The sequence below is a fragment of the Macrobrachium nipponense genome, chromosome 10 (assembly GCF_015104395.2).
Source record: "Macrobrachium nipponense isolate FS-2020 chromosome 10, ASM1510439v2, whole genome shotgun sequence".
NCBI classification, from domain to species: domain Eukaryota; kingdom Metazoa; phylum Arthropoda; class Malacostraca; order Decapoda; family Palaemonidae; genus Macrobrachium; species Macrobrachium nipponense.
The window spans coordinates 29632591-29652515 of NC_087204.1; the positions used below are offsets into that span (position 1 = coordinate 29632591).

The following is a 19925-nucleotide window of genomic DNA, read 5'->3' on the forward strand; positions in this document are numbered from 1 at the left end:
TATTCCAAAATACAGTTGATAGTATCCAGTTTTCCAAATAATACTTGGTGAAGATTTACTGATTCCTTGACTTCTATCAGTTTTTTTAAACCTTATGGGGAGAGATCTGATAGTTTAATTCAGATTGCTGAATTTCCCTTCAAGAATTAAAGTGCCCAGGTTAGCTGTTGTAAGTTCTTTTCATAATTCCAGTCATTGAAGTTCTCTGTTGCTCTTATCTCTATTAAGAACATTACTCTTATGTTTAGGTGCTGCATATGTTGTCCCCATTGTTGGTAGGATTCATGTGGTCAGTGACCTTCCTCCCAATTATGTTTGTCTTCAATACCAAGTGGCTACTTTGTCCTTTCCATGGATACTGTTTTGCCTACTGTTCTGTTGAACTCAAGGAAAAACTCCCTCAACCTGTTAGGGGGCCCCACTTGTAAATCCCATCAAGTCACCTTTTCCAACTTTTGTATTTAAAATGCTCTGTTCTGCCAATCTTTGGGATTTTCTTCCCTGGTTCATTTTCCCATGACTTTATTAACATCCCTCCATCACAAGGCTGAAGGCTAAAGGGGTCAGCATTAAGCCCATTTTTGTTTGTGGTGGTCATGGATGTGTTGAGTGAAGCGATAGGAATGAAGAGCTGTGGGAATTGTTTTATGCCGATGATCTGGTGATTACTGCTGAAAATGAGGAGGACCTACAGAGAAGGGTTGGAGAGGGGCAGGAATCTTTAGGGAGGGGTGGCTTAAAGGTGAATGTAAATAAAACAGAGGTTTTGCTGAGGAGTAGGGAAGATAGAGACAGAATAGTAATACAAGAAAGATGAGCCTCGATCATAAAACAGGCCAAAAAGTTTAAATACATAGGATCTACTTTAAGCCAAGAAGGATGAAATGATGCTGAAGTTGACAGTAGGATAAAAGCTGTGTGTGGGAAGTGGAGAGAGGTAGCAGGAGTGGTATGTGATAAGAAAATGCCAGTCAAGCTAAAAGTCAAGATATATAACACAGAGATAGGACCAGTGTTAATGTATGGAGCAGAAACATAGGCTCTAAGAAGAAAAGAGGAAGTAAAGCTTTAGAGAAGAGAGATGAGAATACTTAGGAGGATTATGGAGTATTGCTGCTTGAGAAGTTGGAAAATGATGAAATAAAAAGGGCAGGCTTACTAAAGATTACAGAGGAGATACGAGAGTCACAATTGAGATGGTATGGGCGTGTGTTGAGGATGGATGACGAGGAGGGAGTGAAGTGAGCTTGGGAGGTATCTGTTTGAGGAAGAAAATCAAAGGGAGACAGAGAAATAGATGGCGAGATAAAGTGAAGGAAGATATGGAGAGGAGAGGTTTGGTGGAGGATAATGCCTTTGATAGAAGGCAGTGGAGAAGGCTCATCAGGCAACCAACCCCTTAATGTAGGTATAACAGTGGGAAAGAAGATCAGGAGGCTTAAGATCTGTTACTTTCCTTCCGTTTTCCTTGTCTTTTCCCTGCAAAGGATAACACCTAAACACTTTTGGGGATAAACTAGTAAAGTTACTAATGGTTCTGTGTACTGCCCCTTCCCCCCTAAAGTATTGCTTTCTGCCTTTTACCTTTCATTTGTTTCCTTTTGTTTCTTCCTACTTGTATATCCAACTTCTTTACTTTGCTCCAGTTTCCCCCTTTCATTTAAGAAAAATCCTTTAATCAGTCCTATAGGGATCCTGAAATGTAACTCTGATCATATTAAACTATTTAATAATAATAATAATAACAATAATAATAATAATAATAATGATAATAACAATAATAATAATGATAAAAATAATAATAATAATAATCAGCCTTGGAATAGCTACTATACCTAAATACAGTATGACAAGAATTAAAATCACACAGGTTTTTTGCTTGTACTTATGAAGTGATATGTCATGCTTCAGTTCAATAATATTAAGAAAGAATGAAGAGAATTATTTATTACTTTATTCCATTTCAGTGCTGTATTCCTATTCTCATTAAAGAATGAAGAGATAGTTATTTATTACTTAATTCCATTTCAGTGCTGTATTCCTCTTCCCATTCTTACTGTTAGTTTAGTTCAGTTTATAATATAGATTAGGTAGTTTGGCCTTCCTACACTTATAACATTTCCTGTAATCCTTGGCAGTGTTGATGTTGAGGACGAAGAGACGCGCCATTTGAACAACTTCCAGCCTATCAGAAATGTGAGTAGCAGTAGATTTTTATCAGGTATTTTGTAAGCAGCAGATAATTATAGAAATTGTGTCTAGAGTAAAATGCATTATTCATACAAACCCAATAATTATAAAGAACCTTATTCCATAGAAAGCTTTCCCAGTTGGACCATATTATGGTGGATGTCATATTCTGTTTCATTAAGTGAGCATTTCCTTGATCTGATTTAAGTTTTTCTGTTTAGTTATATTTTTACGTGTTGCTTCTATCACAGATTTTTCTTAGTTATCTAATGGTATTATTAATTACATTCTTTTATCAGTGGCCCTAATGCTCTGTATTTGCTAGTTCCTTATCCTAATCACTCTGGAGCTATGGAATCTCATGTTACAGCATGATGTGGGAAGAAAAGGTATTTCTGGAGTATATTTCTAAGGTATTTATGTTCCTCTTGGTCTTTAGAGTTCTAAGACTAAGAAAATGAAAAATGTTTCTTATTGTTCACAACAGGCAAACATTCATATTGCAAACTCTCGAAGTTCATAACTTGCAAGACAAGATTCTGCAGCCTTACAGTCAAGGAGACAAATGACTTGTAATTATGGGCGGTTATTATATGATTCGTATACAACATTTAGATGATAAAGTATCTTGAAATTGAAATATGTAAGACATCCAAAGAGGATGTCTTGAATTGTGGCCCAAATGGTAATTCCCTTTGTTAGGAAAATGAAGACACCACTAATGATGATAAAAATTCCAGGTGGTTGCTGACTTGTCCATAGACAAGCACTGTGTAAGTAATTATCAAGCAAAAGGTCAGAAACAAGTCTTCCTATCGAAATAATCCTGGAAGACTATAAAATTTCCAAAGCAGGCATAATCCAAGTTAAACATTAATTTGCAAAGGAGATTAAAAGTCAAAGGTAAAGATATTTAACTTTCAAAGCAGCCTTAGTCAAAATTAAACATGAACTTGCCAAGCAGGTCAAGAATCAGAGCTAAAGCTCATAAGTTGCAAAGCAGTCTTTGGTCAAAGGTAGAGCCAGTAACTTGGAGAGCAAAGGTTAGTTAAACATAAAGATATTAACTTGCAAAGCAGGCTTTGAATCAGTATAAAGTCAAGTAATGTTTGGTGGTAAAAGTTGTGACATACAGCGTTCCCTAACAAATACGGAGGTAAGGTTCATCCTGATACCGTACTGACTGTGCTTACTAATTACAGGCAGTCCCCGGGTTACAACGGGGGTTCCGTTCTTGTCGTAAGCCGGAACATCGTCAAAAATCCTACAAAAACCTTACTTTTAATGCTTTGGGTGCATTGAAAACTATGTAAACTGCATTCTTATGGCATTTTTCATCAAAAAAACCTTTAAATATTGATTATTTTGCATTTTTGGTGTCATATTTCATCTGCCAGATGAGCGTTGTAGGCGTCGTAACCCTGGAACATGCATCGTAACCCTGGAAATAATGTCTGATGAATATAATTGAAAAGCGTCGTAACCTTAGAACATCGTAAGCCGAGACCGTCGTAACCCGGGGACTGCCTGTAGTTCCAAATTGCAGTTAAAGCTATCAGTTTCATTGCTTTTCTTGGCTAAGAGAGTGACTTAGTGAGAGTGTGGTATTTCTGTATAGGTAGTCAACAGCCTCCCTGTGATCACAAGGGAAAGGCACATGGAAGCAAGGGTCTGTTGGTGGTCAACTGAATGTTTGGCAGAATTATGTCACAAAGTATCTGGAATTATGAGACTCATTTCTCCTGCCGTCAGTTAGGTTGTAGATCATTTGGTGGATTTCAGAAATTATCTCAATAGTTTTGATATTCATGAGGAATGGAATTTGTATGCCTTTCAACTCAGGAAACTTGGTCCATCCCTATCTTTACCTCTTGTCATTAGTCTTCAGTGATATATATAGTACATGATTAACGTAAGTCGTAAGCACACTGTCTTTGAGCCTGACTTGTCTGTAAAATACTTTCTAGTTCACTTGTTATCTTGTTCTCTGATCGTCATTGTTCAAATATTTCTTTGTTCTCCCCACATCATGTGTATTAAATATGGTCAGGAAACTGAAAACAGCTTTTATTGTAGAATGGCCTATTGTCATGCCATCACTACAAGAGCTCTCTGGCGTGGCGTTTAAAGATCTGCCCTGTTGCAAATTTTACAAAAACAAAACTGACCCATGTGTGACAGACCTTTGAATGTCTTTGAGACAAACCCCAAGGTGATAATTATAAGATTATATGGGCTTTTCATTCCCAGGTACTTTAATCTCCTTCCTATTCAGCCCTGCTCTCGATCTCTCGTTTCTAAATCCTACAGCCTGTCTGAGCGAGAGCTTTTTATGTGTTAACATAGGCCCTCCATTCGCCTTTTCCTCGAGAAAATACCTAATTATTTTGTATACGATTGCCTTTTCTCGGCTGTGAAGTTGATGTCTATCCATGGCTGTGAGATGACTAGGAATGACTTGTAAGTCAGTTTCAAAGCCACTCCACACTTCAGTCAGGTCAAAATTTTTCCATATCGTATTCAAGCAATATTCAGTCATTGTTTCTTATCTAGTATTTTGTCAGAGAGAAAGAGAGAGAGAGGGAGATCTGTCAGTATACAATTGTTTATTTTCTCTCATCAAACTTACTCTGTTATGCTTTATTTCATATTTATTTGCTCACCAATTTATTCTATACCTAAGATATTAAGAAATCAAGATATTTCTAGAAAGAACTGCCTCCAGACATGTACAGTGACCAGCAAAAGTGCCCTTGGAGAGAATCTAAGCAGCTTCTCTGTGGATTTAAATGCACGTGGAACTGTTTGAAATTTGGCAACAGCCCCAAAATGAGATGCTGTGTTGATAGAAAATCCGACTCTTGTTTCTTGTTATTGCATAAAAAAACTATCAGTCATGAACCTATGTAATTGACTTAGAATTCTGCATAGCAGAAAAGGTGATATTTGATATCTGTAATGGGAGAAATGGTTTTATTTCTGTTGTTGCTATAAATTTGGCAGATATGCGGAGATTAAACACACGTGGGAGGACCCAAAACAGCATCATCGCCAGAGAGCTCTGGTCATTTTGGGAATACTATAGGATGGCATTCAAGCAACCCTACTTTAGCTTATTTTGTGAAGTTGGGTTACTATACAGCTGAGCCAGAATGTAGTAGACCGTACTATCTGTAATATTATTCTTTTGTATACAGGTATACATATTGCTGTTATTCCCCAAATAGCTCAGTCTGGATAAAGCATTTTTTCCTTGGAGGTGATGATCTTGCTAGAATAATATTACAGGCGGTCCCCGGGTTACGACGGTTCCGGCTTACGACGTTCCGAGGTTACGACGCTTTTTCTTAAATATTCAATGGAAAAATCCGTCCTGGGTTACGACGCTTGTTCCGAGGTTACGACGCTGACGCTTCCGACGCTCCGAGTTAACGACGCTTTTAAAAAACGCATACGATGATAAAAAATCCTTTATAGTTTAGCACAGTATATTAATAAAAATAAGTTTCTGGTTAGATTACAACAAAAATTTTGAGATTATGATGATTTTCGACACTTTTTATGTTGTATTTTTCTATGTTTTTTAGTGACGCCTCATATGCGGAACTAGTTTCCGAGCGAATGAATACATACTAGTTTACATATAACAGTCCAAAAGCGCAAATAATGAAAAAATCATTGCTTGTTTCCAGTAATAATAACAAAACGAAGTTTCTGGTTAGATTACAACGCAAATTCCAAGTATCCAAAGAGAGACATTATCCAGTAATTTGATCAGAGAGAGAGAGAGAGAGAGAGAGTAGAGAGAGAACATAGAGAGAGAGAAGGAGAGGAGAGAGATTGGAGAGAGAGAGAGGAGAGAGAGAGAGAAGAGAGAGCAGAGGCGTCTTACCGACGCTCCGAGTTAAGGACAGAGAAGTGTTCGTTCGTTAAACGGCCTCTGACTCATGCCAGTAAAATGTTTTGTTGATACTAATAATAATAAAGCCTATTTAAAGATACGTTTACTTTAATTAGTCATATGATACGTAAATAGTAATCAACTGTTCTTGTAGCCCTCAATATTTGGCAAAATCGAAGTATCCAAAGAGAGACATTATCCAGTACGTAATTTGATCAGAGAGAGAGAGAGAGATGAGGAGAGAGAGAGAGAGAGAGAGAGAGAGAGATAGGAGAGAGCGAGAGAGAGAAGAGAGAGAGAGAGAGAGAGAGAGAGATAGAGAGAGAGAGAGAGACGCTTTGGCAACAATGGTCTCGGGGTTTTTTATAGCTTCCTTCTGCTTGATGATCGTGGATATTGTAGAAGGATTTCGACCATACTCGTTTGCCAAATCGACGATACGAACGCCACGTTCATGCTTTGCTATAATTTCATGTTTTGCTTCCATCGAAATCATTTTCTTGGGTTTTTTCTTATCACCTGCTTTGTCTTTAGCTTTGAGACCCATGGTTAATAATAAAATAGACAAAATAACACGAAAAATAGGCGCAAATACAACGAACTAAACAATGACGTGTTAACATGCAGCACCAACAAACAAACAGACTGAACGCCATTATCGGTCGCCTATACAACTACTCATCGCAAAATCGTATCTCAAATATTTCGTTGTATATCAAAGCTTGTATTTCGCAAATTTTCTGTTGTATCTCAAAACATTCGTATATTAGGGCAATCGTATGTCAAGTTTCCAATGATAATTTGATCAGAGAGAGAGAGAGAGGAGGAGAGACGAGAGAGGAGAGAGAGAAGAGAGAAGGAAGAAAGATGAAGAGAGAGAGAGAGAGAGAGAGAGAGAGAGAGAGAGATGAGAGAGAGAGCGAGAGAGAGAGAGGAGGAGGAGAGAGAGGAGAGAGAGAGAGAGAGAGAGACGCTTGGCAACAATGGTCTCGGGGATTGACGTAACGTTTATTTTTCTGAACAGATAGGACAGAGAAGTGTTCGTTTCATTAACGGCCTCTGACTCATGGCAGGAAATGTTTTGTTGATACTAATATATAGCCTATTTAAAGATACATTACTTTAATTAGTCTATATGATACGTAAATAGTAATCAGCTGTTCTTGTAGCCCTCAAGATTTTGCAAAATCACTCCAGGTTGTACATAAAACTTCAAGAATGTAGTGTCACCAGAGGATTACAATAGTTTTTACCTTCAAGAACCAGCATTCTTTTATGAAAATAACTCCAGGTTGTACATAAAACTACAGGAAACAACATGGTAGTGTAACCAAAGGATTACAAGTAAGGTTTTATAACTTTTTATTAGTTTAAGACATATTTCCAAGCGTCGTTCCGGCTTACGACGATTTTCGGCTTACGACGCGTCTCAAGAACGGAACCCCCGTCGTAACCCGGGGACTGCCTGTATCATGTTTGAGTGCAGATTTTTAAAGCTGTCGGTTAGCATTAAAGAAGCTGGATTCATGTACATATGTAGTATGCATTCTTGTTTTCTTGCCCTTTTGTGAAATGAAATATTATCAAAAGCACCAAGGGGTGAAAGGTAAGATTCTAAGAGATGACACTGATATGTGGTACCTCATCCAGATGGTTTGTGTTGTTTTGTTGTGGATCTCATTGCATGGTTTTTAACTTGCCTGAAATAAAGTTTGGTTTTGTGGCACCTAAACGCCAGCTACAGCCAAAAATTGCTATTGCAGTTTGTTAGGGTATGAGATACTGTTTTGGGCGCTCTATTCCAGATATTTACCAATGTTTCATTTTCAGCAGAAAGGTTTATGCTTTTTATTGTTAATATATACTATAATTTTCCCTTCATTTTAATTCTCCATCTTGAATTCTGTGGTAACTGTTAGCTTTTAGCTTTAACTAAATTATTAGGCAGTTTAATACTTTAATCAAACATAATCAAACTTAAGTAACTGTTTATACATTAATGTCCCCAGTGTTAGGAACCCGTCACTTGGTGTAAATTTTTTGTAAATTGGTACTGATGAGGAAACTGATGTTCAGGTTGCGTATGCTGATGTATCCTCTTGCATTGTTTTCATTGGCTATTGTAGCAGATTCACTATTGAAACGGTACTTCATGAAACCCAAATTTTATCAAATCATTTGCCATTATAGTACTGTGCTAAGGACATTTTTAAAGATCAGTTTAACATTAGTTAATGACTGATTACTCTTAAGATTATTTTTTTAGCATTATGAAATCTTTATAAAGCTATGCCTAAGATTTATCATGATTGTGGTATTTTTTTTTTTCCCTAAATGAATGTAATTGTAATTAATTTTTTTTTTAATTATTAATATTTATAAAGGTGAACACTGAAGTAGAGTAGTAAAAATCAATAATTACAAGTTTGATTGGTTTAAAAGGTGAATTTGTATGTTTGGTGTTTGTGCTAATGCTAAGCTTAATCAATTTCTCCACGCGTGGCACAATAATTTTAACCTAGTAATCATAAAAGAAAAATAATTTTTAAATAACTATCGTACCTACAATATTCCAGTGTTTCTTTCCAGATGTGTTTTTTTGTATGAGAGATTATGAAATTTCCCTTTGGCCACTTGAAATAACAGCACAAATAGATACAAGGTTATTAGTGCATCACTTTTTCTTTTTGCTTTGATTCTCATTAGATGCTTTTAACCATTTCAGTTTGTAGCAGAAATGCCTAGGTTTTAAGTATCTTTCCTTTTTATTTATTTCTATCTGAGTCATCAAAATGTGTTCTGTTTAATGTTTCAGGATTACAAAAGCATTGATGACTCCAGGGTACGTAACACTAGTCTTTTTGTCATCATTTCTTGCATGTGGGTGGAGGCTATGGTAGCTAACCAGTTTAGTCTGAAGGGTACTTGGTCCAAAGCAGTCACCATATACTCCTTCCTCTTTGCTTTTTCATGGTTTTTCCAGCTTTGCTTTCAGTTGCTATTGTCTGTTTTGCTGATGCTGCTGCTGTCATTCAACTTAATCCAGTTAAAAAAAAAAATACAGTATATGGATTGCTTCCCATGCTGTAGAGTTAGTCACCTTAGATTTAAAAGATAAATGTATAGTAGATGAGTCTTGGTAACCTGTTTTTCAAGTTGTTTGTTTCATGAACAGATGTTCTTATTATCTTTTAAGTGCCACGTGTGGAGTATTGTTGATTTTGCTTTCATAAAAGTGCATCGCATATTACCAGTAAGATAAGTTTAGCTAAGCTTAAGTTGTTTTTAAGTACCTTCTGTCAGGTTTCTTGTTGTAGTCTTTATTGTGGGAATAATTACTTTCTGTAAGAGATATAAATGGTGTTCTGTCAGTTTTGATTTTTACAAATATTTCACACTAATGTGGTACTCTTTTCCTGTGAAGATTCTAACTAGATGATTATAGAAATGGTTTTGTTATTCTTTTATCATTGATTTTTTTTAGCATTAAAGAGCTTAATATCCCCTTATTCACAAGGTAAATTGGCAGACCAGAGTGCCTTTAGAACCTTGTATTCATGTATCTCCCGAGACAGTGAAGAATGTCAGCTGCATGAGAAATCTCTCTTGCAAAATGCCTTAGTCTAAGTGTACATTCATCCCCCACCCCCCCTCATTCCCCGTGCATTGCTGATAATTGTCTCATGCCCCTTTTTAATACGTATATATATATATATGTGTGTATATAGCTGCTGCTATTTTAAAGATGGTATTTTGTGTCAGGATGTGACACAGGTTTATTACAGTAGTGTATACTAGTGATAAATATTTCTAATGAGATTTACCTTCATTGAATTTCCCATGCTTTTGTTTATGCTAATGTCTTTGTTATAGTAGCTATTTATTATAATTATTTTATTTGAACTCCCCTTCTTTGGGGTTCTCCAGAAATAAAGGCTACGCTGGCATAAGTTTAGCTTAATCCTCACAAAAATAACAAATTTCTCTCTTCTTGATTTTGGCAAAGGTAATATTCTCTGTTTTGTTTCATATACCATTTGGAGTCACTTCCATTTTCTATCGAGTCATTTTTGTTATGTTTTTATTTATTTTTTTTTTTCTTGGAAAAATATTGATCTTAGCTATGTAAATTTTTCGAGGCAGTGAATATAGCTGTCCACTGCTATTCACTTGTGTTATGGTATTGAAGTACAATTTTTCGTGTGACTATAAAAAACTTTTCCAAATACTGAGTATCAATAATTATGGCACTTAGTGATTTGATTTAGGTATACTATTGTAGAACTTCAAATGAGGTTTGGCAGATAAAGTAAAGGCATGCATCATGCTGGGATTTGCAGGTCAAACAAATCCAAAGCTTGTTTTATTGAAGATATATATACATTTTGATATTTATCTATTTATATTTATTTAATTTTTAATTTGATGTCTATTTATTTGAATATTTCTTTCTTATTGATTAATTGATGATTTATTTTATTCATATATTTTAGCTTCTTATTTTTTCATTATTTGCTTAGAACCAGATATCACAGAATGTTAAGCATTTAATTTTGGAAATGCATACACAATTATTGTTAAGCAGTTTCCTTTGAAACTATATCTATTTTGAAATGCTTATATCTCCGAAAAAATGAATAGAAGATGATAGATATTCTTATTGCAAATTTCTTATCTAGCTTCGGTCGCTAGCAATTCACATAGCAAATATAAACTGTACTGTAATTGTTCTCATCAATTGCTAATTGTAATGTTTTCTGTAATTTATAGTTTGGAGTAAAAGTAAAACTAATATTACTGATGAAATTGGGTGAAATAAAGATGAAATAAGCTGCCATTTCATCTGTGGCTGCAGGTGCCCCATTAGGCAGGATGAGGCTTTAGGATGGATCCCATCAAGTTATATTGCCATAGTTTTTGGGAAAGATTTTTTCATTTTTTCTATTTGGTGGTTGGAGGATGTGGTTTTTGGTCAGGTCAGGTCAGATCAAGTTAGATGACAGTATGTATTCCTGTAATTGCCACTTTATATATTCAGCTCCCATTTCTCTGTATAATAGTAATTCATTTGCTAAGTTTCAAAATCTGAGAGCTTACAGGTATTGTAAGGATGACATATATACAGAATGTAAAAGGGTATAAGTTTTCAAGAAATGAAACCTTGTCCCTGGTTATAGTAATAGAATGTTTCACCAATGAATGCGACTGAAGTATATTTTTTCCAGCATCTTGATTTGGGTTAAGGAAATATACATTTTCTTATTGTTTACTGTCAGTTTTTAAAATATGATCAACAGTGCCTTATGTCTTGACTGAACAACAGTACAGAGAATCATGACTTGATATAACCTGTGTTATGAGTATTGTGTGTGTATTCATAAGGCTTAGGCTAGTGCCTTTTCTTCACAAATGTATGCTGTTCTCCACAGACTCTATTAGGGAGTACTACCTATGATGTGGCTTGTAATGGCACACTGAAAACAGTAGTGAAGGGTTATTGCAACATCGAGCAAGTCTTCATTTGCCCTTTTCTTTGTCTTATCTTGCTTTTCACCTTTTACAAGCTTTTATCTTGCTTTTCACCTTTTACAAGCTTTTATTTTTATGTCCAATTTAAGAATAAACCTTTAAGACTATCAACAGGGACTCCACACAAGGGATTTGATGATCTTTGGTTGATTAAACTACTTTACAAAACAAGTAAGAACCATGGGCAAATTAAGGTAGAGAAGAGGAGACAAATCTGTCATCTTTCACTGAAGGATTTTGAGTCGTGGCTACAAATTCTGGTATAAATTCGAAGACTATTGACTTCCAACTTCTTCTGGAATACTTCACCTAATATGACAGGCAATGTAACTCCCCTACCCTTTTGGTCGATGCTAAAGTTAACAAGAAGACTGCTTTTAGAGTCAAGTTTCTACATTTAGAGTCAAATTTTTATCCGTCGCATTTCACAGTGGTTCATATGGAGGCTTAGTAACGCTAGCCAATACCATGGTTAAATTCCCAGAAGCAAGGAGAACTCAAGTTCCCTAGGGGAACAGGACTGCTGAAAACTCTCAAGTAACATAGCTATTTCCCATGAGAGGAAAATGGTTTAACAACCGTTTCAATTCACAGAACCAAAGCTAGTGCAGCCCTGTACGCCTTAATGGCAGATATAGAAAGATTTTTTTCTGTACTGGAATATACCAGAAAATCATCTAACTGTTGAATAGAAGTTCCGAGTGGAGAAAGACTCCATCTACAACACCAATCGCAGTAGACAGACCACTTCTCCTGGTACACACCAGTGGATGACTTTCTGATATATCCTGCCCTCTGCGATGCTGCTTTCTGAGGAAAGACTTACGCTCGCAGGAGGTACTTGACAGTCTCCACCTATGAAGAGATAGGGACTGTACTTACTGGTGGTACCTTTCCACGTTTGGTGACATAGTAGGTTGTTCCAGGGAAGTAGTTCTCTTGGGACATCTATCAGGAGTTCTAACAGGTCCGGGAACCATTCTTGAGTTTATGGGAAAGTTTTATTAATGACAGCATGATATATTGAGTGGTCATTTCCTAAATAAGTCTTAAGCACTAGAAATTATGATAATAATGTGGATTAAGTATTTGTTATACAGTATTAAATATATATATAGAATTTTAACATTGTCAATAGCAATTACCCAGATGTTACATTTGTCTTACTTTAATGCTGCACAACGATATAAAACTACATTGAATATTGTTTGATGTGTTCCAAATTGTAATTATGGAAGTTCATGCACAGATGAGATAATGATGCAAAGGGTGTGGCATTTGCACAACCTCTGGAAGAATAGCACTTGCTGTTGTCTGCTGGCATTTATTGGCACAGGAGAGTTGAAAAGCTTATCTACTTCAATGCCATTATGAAAGTTAGGGCACAAGCAAAACATTAGCCCTTTGCATCAGACAAGGTTGGAAGGGTTCATATGATGATTTTCCAATTGTTTTAAGTTGAAGTAGTACATATATTTAGGCATTTGGACACTTAACCCTATTTGTTTAAGTACTTACCACAGCTAATTATCTGGATGTGAAAATAAGTGTTTAATTTGTGAATTTGTGACCCAGATTAGTAGAATTGGAGAGACCTGATTATCTGGCCAAAATCCACAGCTTTATCTAGGTTTAGCATGAAATGCCCCATGCTCAAAAATGAGCTGGCTTTGAGTTTAGCTTGGTGGGTATGTGTATAAGGTCCATACTAAATATGGATAACTTGTTCTTCCTTTATTGGGCCCAGGAATGACTATGATATTTCCTCAAAGAGAGAAACATATGGTGCATCTTATTAGCCTTTTAGTAGTCCTTTTAAGTAACAGAATTTGCTGGAGAGTAAGGAATCTGGATGAATTTAGTTAGTATCAAGGAATTGAAAACTATATTTGGAAAAACTTTGCTCTAATTTTGTACACTCAGTTGGTATCTATGGCCAAAATTGGTTCACACTGTCAGTAAGTATCTAAAGCACTGTAGGAGGGTTACCGTTTGTAGGATAAGTACTTGATGTGGTTCTAGCTACTTTATTTTTCACTTGTACTCGTGAATTATCTCTATTCCTTGAGTTCAGCCAAAAAAGAAGCTATGGATGTAACTCATTGGTTTCTTAAAACTAATAATGGGACAGTTTCTGCATCACTGAATCAAGTGATGGGCAAAGGATCCATTACAAGTAATTATGGCAAAATCGCAGATAATTGCAGCAACTGTTACCATTAAATACGTACTTTGATTAGTTGTCAGGATCTTGTAGATTATTTGGTTGTCCATTTAGTCTATATGAATGCTTAGAACATCTAGAATTTATAATTCAAGATTAACTTATTTTTATAATATCTCTCAGTCTCTCACTCACAAAGATTATTTGATCATCCTGACTCATATTTTATGTAATGCCCATCGTTTGTTTGAGTGGCATCATATATATAGTATCTTGTTAGTGAAATTGGGTTACCATAATATTGTTTGATATTCATTGGAATTAAGAATCTCTGAAGTACACAGGTAAGAAAAATGGAAACTGGAAAGAGGTACACCAAAATCTCTCATTTGACTGTATGAATTTATAATATTTATGTTCTTTTGATACCTCAGGGTCCAGGATCAGAAGACGGTGGCGAAAGTGATTCTTGTAATCAAACGTCAAGCATGTTTGAGAAGGCCTGGCTCTTCCGTGTATGGTCTCAGTTTGATGTACGATTCATGAAGCCATTTTTAACGAATAGTCGACCCACCCTTCTAGACACGTTGCCTATCTGCTGTGCGCCATTGGCCAGACTCCTCACCACCACAGACCAACTGACTCAGGTATAGTGCTTTCTTTGGTCATTTATTCTTAATGATATTTCACTGCTTGATTATTTTTTTTATTTGATTTAATTTCACTTTTGGTGCATGGAATATTTCAGAGATATGTATGTAAATATTTGATAATGATTGCACGGATCCTGCACTCACATAATACCATTATATATTTTTATGGCTGCATGTGAATGGGATATTGTCTGTTCATCAGAAAAGGGTTTTGTGGTGGCTGTCAAGTAAATTGAAGCTGCTTTCATTCTAGGAATGCCAGTTTATATTGGTTGGATTTTATGATATTTATAATAGTGCAGCTATGATGTACACATTGTACTTTAGTTTTTGAGTACTTATGTGATGAATGGTAATAGCCAAGAAGTTTTTTCTGCTGGTATTGAGGGTTTGTATGAAGTGCTTTACTATTTCATTCTTTGCTATCATCTTATTTTTCTGAATATGTGAATACTGTAATTATTCCCTTCACTATAAGCCTTAATACTGGCATTGCATATGCATAATTGAGTGTGTGCTTTTTACATCTGTTTTTCCTGTTTATCAACTTACATTTGTACAAATACCAGTAAGGCCTACTATATCTACTTTTCATAGTCAGTTTGTTGCTTTTTGAATTGTATAATTCTATGGTCCAGCATGAAAACTCTGCTTATTACTGCATCTTGACTTCTTACTAAAAATTATTATCCTTTCGTTAACTCTGATAGGGTATTTGTCTTTTAACTTTATATTTGATTTTAAAGTTTTTTAGGACATAGTCTTTGAAAAGTTCCATGTGGCCTTTGCTTAAAGAGCTCTTTCTATAGTTTTAACATTTTTAGTGCAATCATTGTCATTTCTTCTTATGAAGAGCTTACCACTGGTGTTGGTGATAATTTTTGTCGCATTTTATCCTTCTTTTTGCCACAGATGTTAGGTCGTATACCTGATTGTCGTTATATGTTCATATCCCTGACAGTAGATGTCAGCCTGTGTACCTACAGAATTCTTAAAAGTTTTGGTAATTCTAAAATGAAATTTGTCATTTTGTAGTAATTTGCCTCTTCCCTGTAATTAATTTCATTGTGAAAAGAATGGAAACTTTTCCATTGCTCTCTTCATTCACATACACACTGTGCTTTTCTTGTGACTAGTTTCAAATTCTTGTAAAGCTTGTTCCAGTCCTGAGATTTTTTCTTGTATTGTGTACTGTAGTTTTTTGTTGCAACTGATGGATTTTGAGTTATGGAATCTCATGGTTATTCAGTCTGAGTTAGTATTAGTACTTGCATTCAGCAACTCAGTAAACGGGGAGCCCAGGCCAGAAGAAGTAGCAAGTTGTTTCTCACCTGAAGGACTAACAGTAGTATTCCGTCTTGTTTTTTTTACCCTATTACTTATCTAATTGAGTGACATAGTTATTATGGTGTGGAGCTGCTTATTGCCTTAACCAAAAAAAGAACGACAGGATTTTTGGCCAGAAATGGGGTATTTTTGACATACCATTAGCTATAGCAGATTCACATCAACCATGCATCTGATGTCTAGGCCAGTCCCTTTCGACTCTACTGATTGGCTGTTGATAAGCCAGTCACAAGACTGGAAATCTCACTACTGATTGGCTGTTGATAAGCCAGTCACAAGACTGGAAATCTCAGTCTCTCTTGATAGTTCACATAGGCAGGATGTATGTTCCACCTCTCCTGAGGGATGCATCTTTCAAAAGTATCCCTCAGGAGAGTTGAAATATACATCCTGCCAATGTGAACTCTTGAGAGAGACTGAGAGTTTCCTGCCCTGTGATTGGCTTATCAACAGCCGATCAGGAGCGTCGTAAGGGACTGGCCTAGACATCAGATGCATGGCTGATGTGAATCTACTATAGGACTTTGAACTTACAAAGACTGCCTTTATGTATTGTATGCTGGGCCAATACCCTGGATATTGAATTGTTCTCTGGGATAGCATCTGATGTTCTACCTAAAGATTAGCACTTATTTGAAAAATGTAAATTTCAGATGGTGTGCCATTTCAGATTATTGATGACCGAAAATTAGATGCACGTTTTCCTGTCCCTTCCTTCAGATATTTGTCCTGTTGCTTTTGACTGTCAGTTCTTCATTCCTTGTCATCAGTGTCCAAACCATTCCAGTGGTAGAGATCACTGTCTGTTTTCCAGCCTTGGGATAGCACATCGTTCAACTCTACACCACTTCCTTATTTGTCAAACAATGTTGTCACCGTACTGACTATAAATCTTGATATGTACATAATATTCAGTAGTTACCTCTTTCAAAGTCACTTTCACATTCTTTTGTCAGTGCCTTACTTAGGTAGCTTTTTTGTGGCATGATTATTTCTTTCAGTTGCTATGCTCATTCTAATTATGGGTGTTAAAGTTTCTTGCACAGTTTTCTTGAATTTTATTTCCCACCTTTCTGTTATTTAGTGATGAAAATATATTAATTGCACAGGGTACTGGACATTGTAAGATTGATTTAGTATTTATTAGTCATGTTTTAATGGTAAAGTTATTTGTATGTATGAAGAGCAGTGTATAATAGGATAGCATTGTGATGACATGATTACTATACATGTTAGTGAAAGCAGCTGCTGGTTTGACATGAAAACATTTTATCCAAAAGTATATCTTATACTGAAGATTTGTGTTCCTAGCAAGGTTTTCTAGGAAGTATTTTGTCCTGACTGTGTAACCCTCCTTTCTTTTTCTCATATTGCAGCAGTATCATATTTATTCATATTGCTGTAGTAGTGATGATAATAGTTAGTTTTTACTGCCACTCTCAGCAAGCCAAACCCCTAAAACCAGCTCAGAAAGACAGTGGGGAAGGACATTGAGGGTAAGAAAGCAGAGATAAAAGATAGATCTTAAGGTAAAAGAATAAATAAACACACAGCAATACTTTATACTTTATAAAATGAGAATGGCAATAAAAGTTATTTAGACCAAATCAGTAGCATAGTATTAAAGGTATTTATTAAGTGCCCTTAATATAGTAATTAGGATAGACGATCTTGGGGCAAGAAGGGGAATTGAAAGTGTTTAAACAGTACTGAGTTTTAGTCAGTATACTCATTATAATGCAATATAGAATAATAATAAAACTGTATATCTCCATTTCCTGCTTCAGAGTTGTCCCTCTGGAGCCCTGTTTTCATACTGTTAACCCTTTGCTCTTGCCAGTGATTGAATGAATGCTGTGTGAGTGTAGCTGTGATAACTGAATGATACAGCAGCTTATCTCTTACCTTGTCTATAGTATTACTGTAAACTGAATGAAAATGTAAATAATCAGGACTGGAGCTTTGCATATGGCAAAAGATAAGGTTGCCTTCCCCTTTGTGATGTTTATGAGTCTTTAGAATAAAATCCTGGTACATTTCTGTTATTGCTACCAGGATCACGATCCGCTCAATGATGACATGCCGCTAGATGATTCTCTCATCAGCTCTGGGGTGTAAGGACGTCTATAGACACTGGTCGCCAGGTGAGTGTTAAAATTAAGATATCTAGCATTACTGTTGTGCGTCATTTCTGTTATTTTTAGAAAACTGATGGGGTGGTCTAGTAATTCTCTGGTCTTTTGGAATAACAAGAGTTTGCAGTTTTTAAGCTTATGTTTTCCATGAATTAAGTCTTGCAGTGAACTGTATATTTGATTGTAAGTAGAATTTTGAGTGCCTGTAGTTTTTGTTGTTTTGATGACTGGAAACTTACAGGCAAGTATCACTGTAGTAATCTGTGTGCTGTATATATTAAATTTATGTTTCTGTTTTTTTATTCCTAATGCATATGGTATCAATCATTGTTATGAGCCAGATGTTATAAAACACTCTGTGAGACAAAATTAAAGTATATTTTTTACAGCTCTGTATTTTTCTTAGTGTGGACTTTTCAGGGAGAGTCATGAAATCAGATGTATGGTTTATTTGTTATTATGGATCAGTATTTTGAATTTGAATAATATAAGGTATGAGTTCCAAGAATTTTGTGGGAACAGATTTTCACCAAAGAATAACCACTGGCTTCCGCAGCCCCTATACTTTGACTAGAGTACTTCATAATTGCTTTGTTTTTAATATAATTGGTGTATTAGAAAGGTATTCAGTTCCTTTGGACACTATGAATTTTGTTTGTTACTTTACAAACTGAGCACCAAGCCAAGTTATGATAATGAAACCAAAGTTTTGTATGTTGTATTTTACAATCACAGTTCTGGAAACAGTCTTGTTTGATACTGTTCACCCGAAAGGATTCAGTATGCATATTACAGTACAATGTTCTTACTTAAAAATTCATTTTTCTTGATGGTTATTTACAATACTGAAAGATTTCCATCAGTTGATCCTGACATTACCGAGGTGTTATCATTTAACCCTTAGCTCATTTTGGGAGGGAACCACCTAAAAAAATTGCATCTACTCCGAAAGTTACCATTATAAGATTTGGATTTGGAGTGGAAAGACCTGTTATAAAATGCTGTGGTTGAGAATTGGTTATAATAAATAGTTAGGAAATTATTAATACTACTTGAAGTCATCATTATTACCTAGTGTGTATGTGTGTATGTGAAGCTTTGTTGATACTGCTGGTTTTGTTTGCTGAGGTCAGAATTTTATTTTATTTATTTTTACTTATGTTGGCATTCTTCAGTTAATAAAGGTTAAAATACATTTCATGAGAGTAAATTTCCAATGCAGTTTCTAATGACTTGCATTAGGGAAAGTAGAATCAACTTTACTTGGTATAGTATTTTTTCATGGCATTATTTTTGCAAGTGGCAGTTATTTCTAAGTAAAATTTGCCTTTGTATTAAACCTGTTAGTATATGGCTCTTCTGGCTTAATGAAAAGAACGCTTTGTCAAGACACCCAAAAAGTTTTATTATATAGTACTAAGCTTTTTGTTGCAATTAAAAAATTTCTGGTTTTCTAAAGATGCTAACTATTACAATATTTTTGAGATAGCTATGTTAGTTTGTTGTACTAATTGCTTCCAACTCATTTTTGTTAAGAATAAACATTCACTAGGTCAGCAATTAGCAATGTCTATTTCAAATGGCCTTTTTACAATGGTGAATGGGCAACTGAAATTTAAATAAACTGGGAAATAGTGTCTTTTCTTTGATGGTGGTGTTCAGACCACATCCTGAATTCCAAATAAACTCTATAGTAATGGTTAACTAGGCGATGGTTTTACCCCATTGTGAGGACAGCCTCTTTCTGACTTGAGTTCTTACTCGGTGTGTTTCCTTCAAGCAATTTGCCACATAAGGGGGTAGTGCCATCAGTGCACCTCACAGGGTGCAGTATAGGCATTACTAAAGGTTCTTTGCAGTGTCCTTTCGGCCCCTAGCTGTGTGCTGTATATATTAAATTTATGTTTCTGTTTTTTTATTCCTAATGCATATGGTATCAATCATTGTTATGAGCCAGATGTTATAAAACACAACTTGTGAGACGAAAATTAAAGTATATTTTTTAC

At 35.6% G+C, this 19925-nt stretch overlaps 2 protein-coding genes across 2 annotated transcripts in view; one reads left to right on the plus strand and one right to left on the minus strand.

Moving 5' to 3' along the window:
- The window catches only part of LOC135223530 (sodium/hydrogen exchanger 6-like), a 68217-nt gene extending 50071 nt beyond the window's left edge, over window positions 1–18146 (plus strand). The window contains 5 exon segments of the mRNA XM_064262007.1: window positions 2139–2196; window positions 8907–8933; window positions 14219–14431; window positions 17840–17891; window positions 17894–18146. Coding sequence (XP_064118077.1) covers window positions 2139–2196; window positions 8907–8933; window positions 14219–14431; window positions 17840–17891; window positions 17894–17988 — 445 coding nt within the window. The 3' untranslated portion in view covers window positions 17989–18146.
- Window positions 1–19925, minus strand: part of LOC135223531 (sodium/hydrogen exchanger 7-like) — a 155793-nt gene that overhangs the window by 89475 nt on the left and 46393 nt on the right.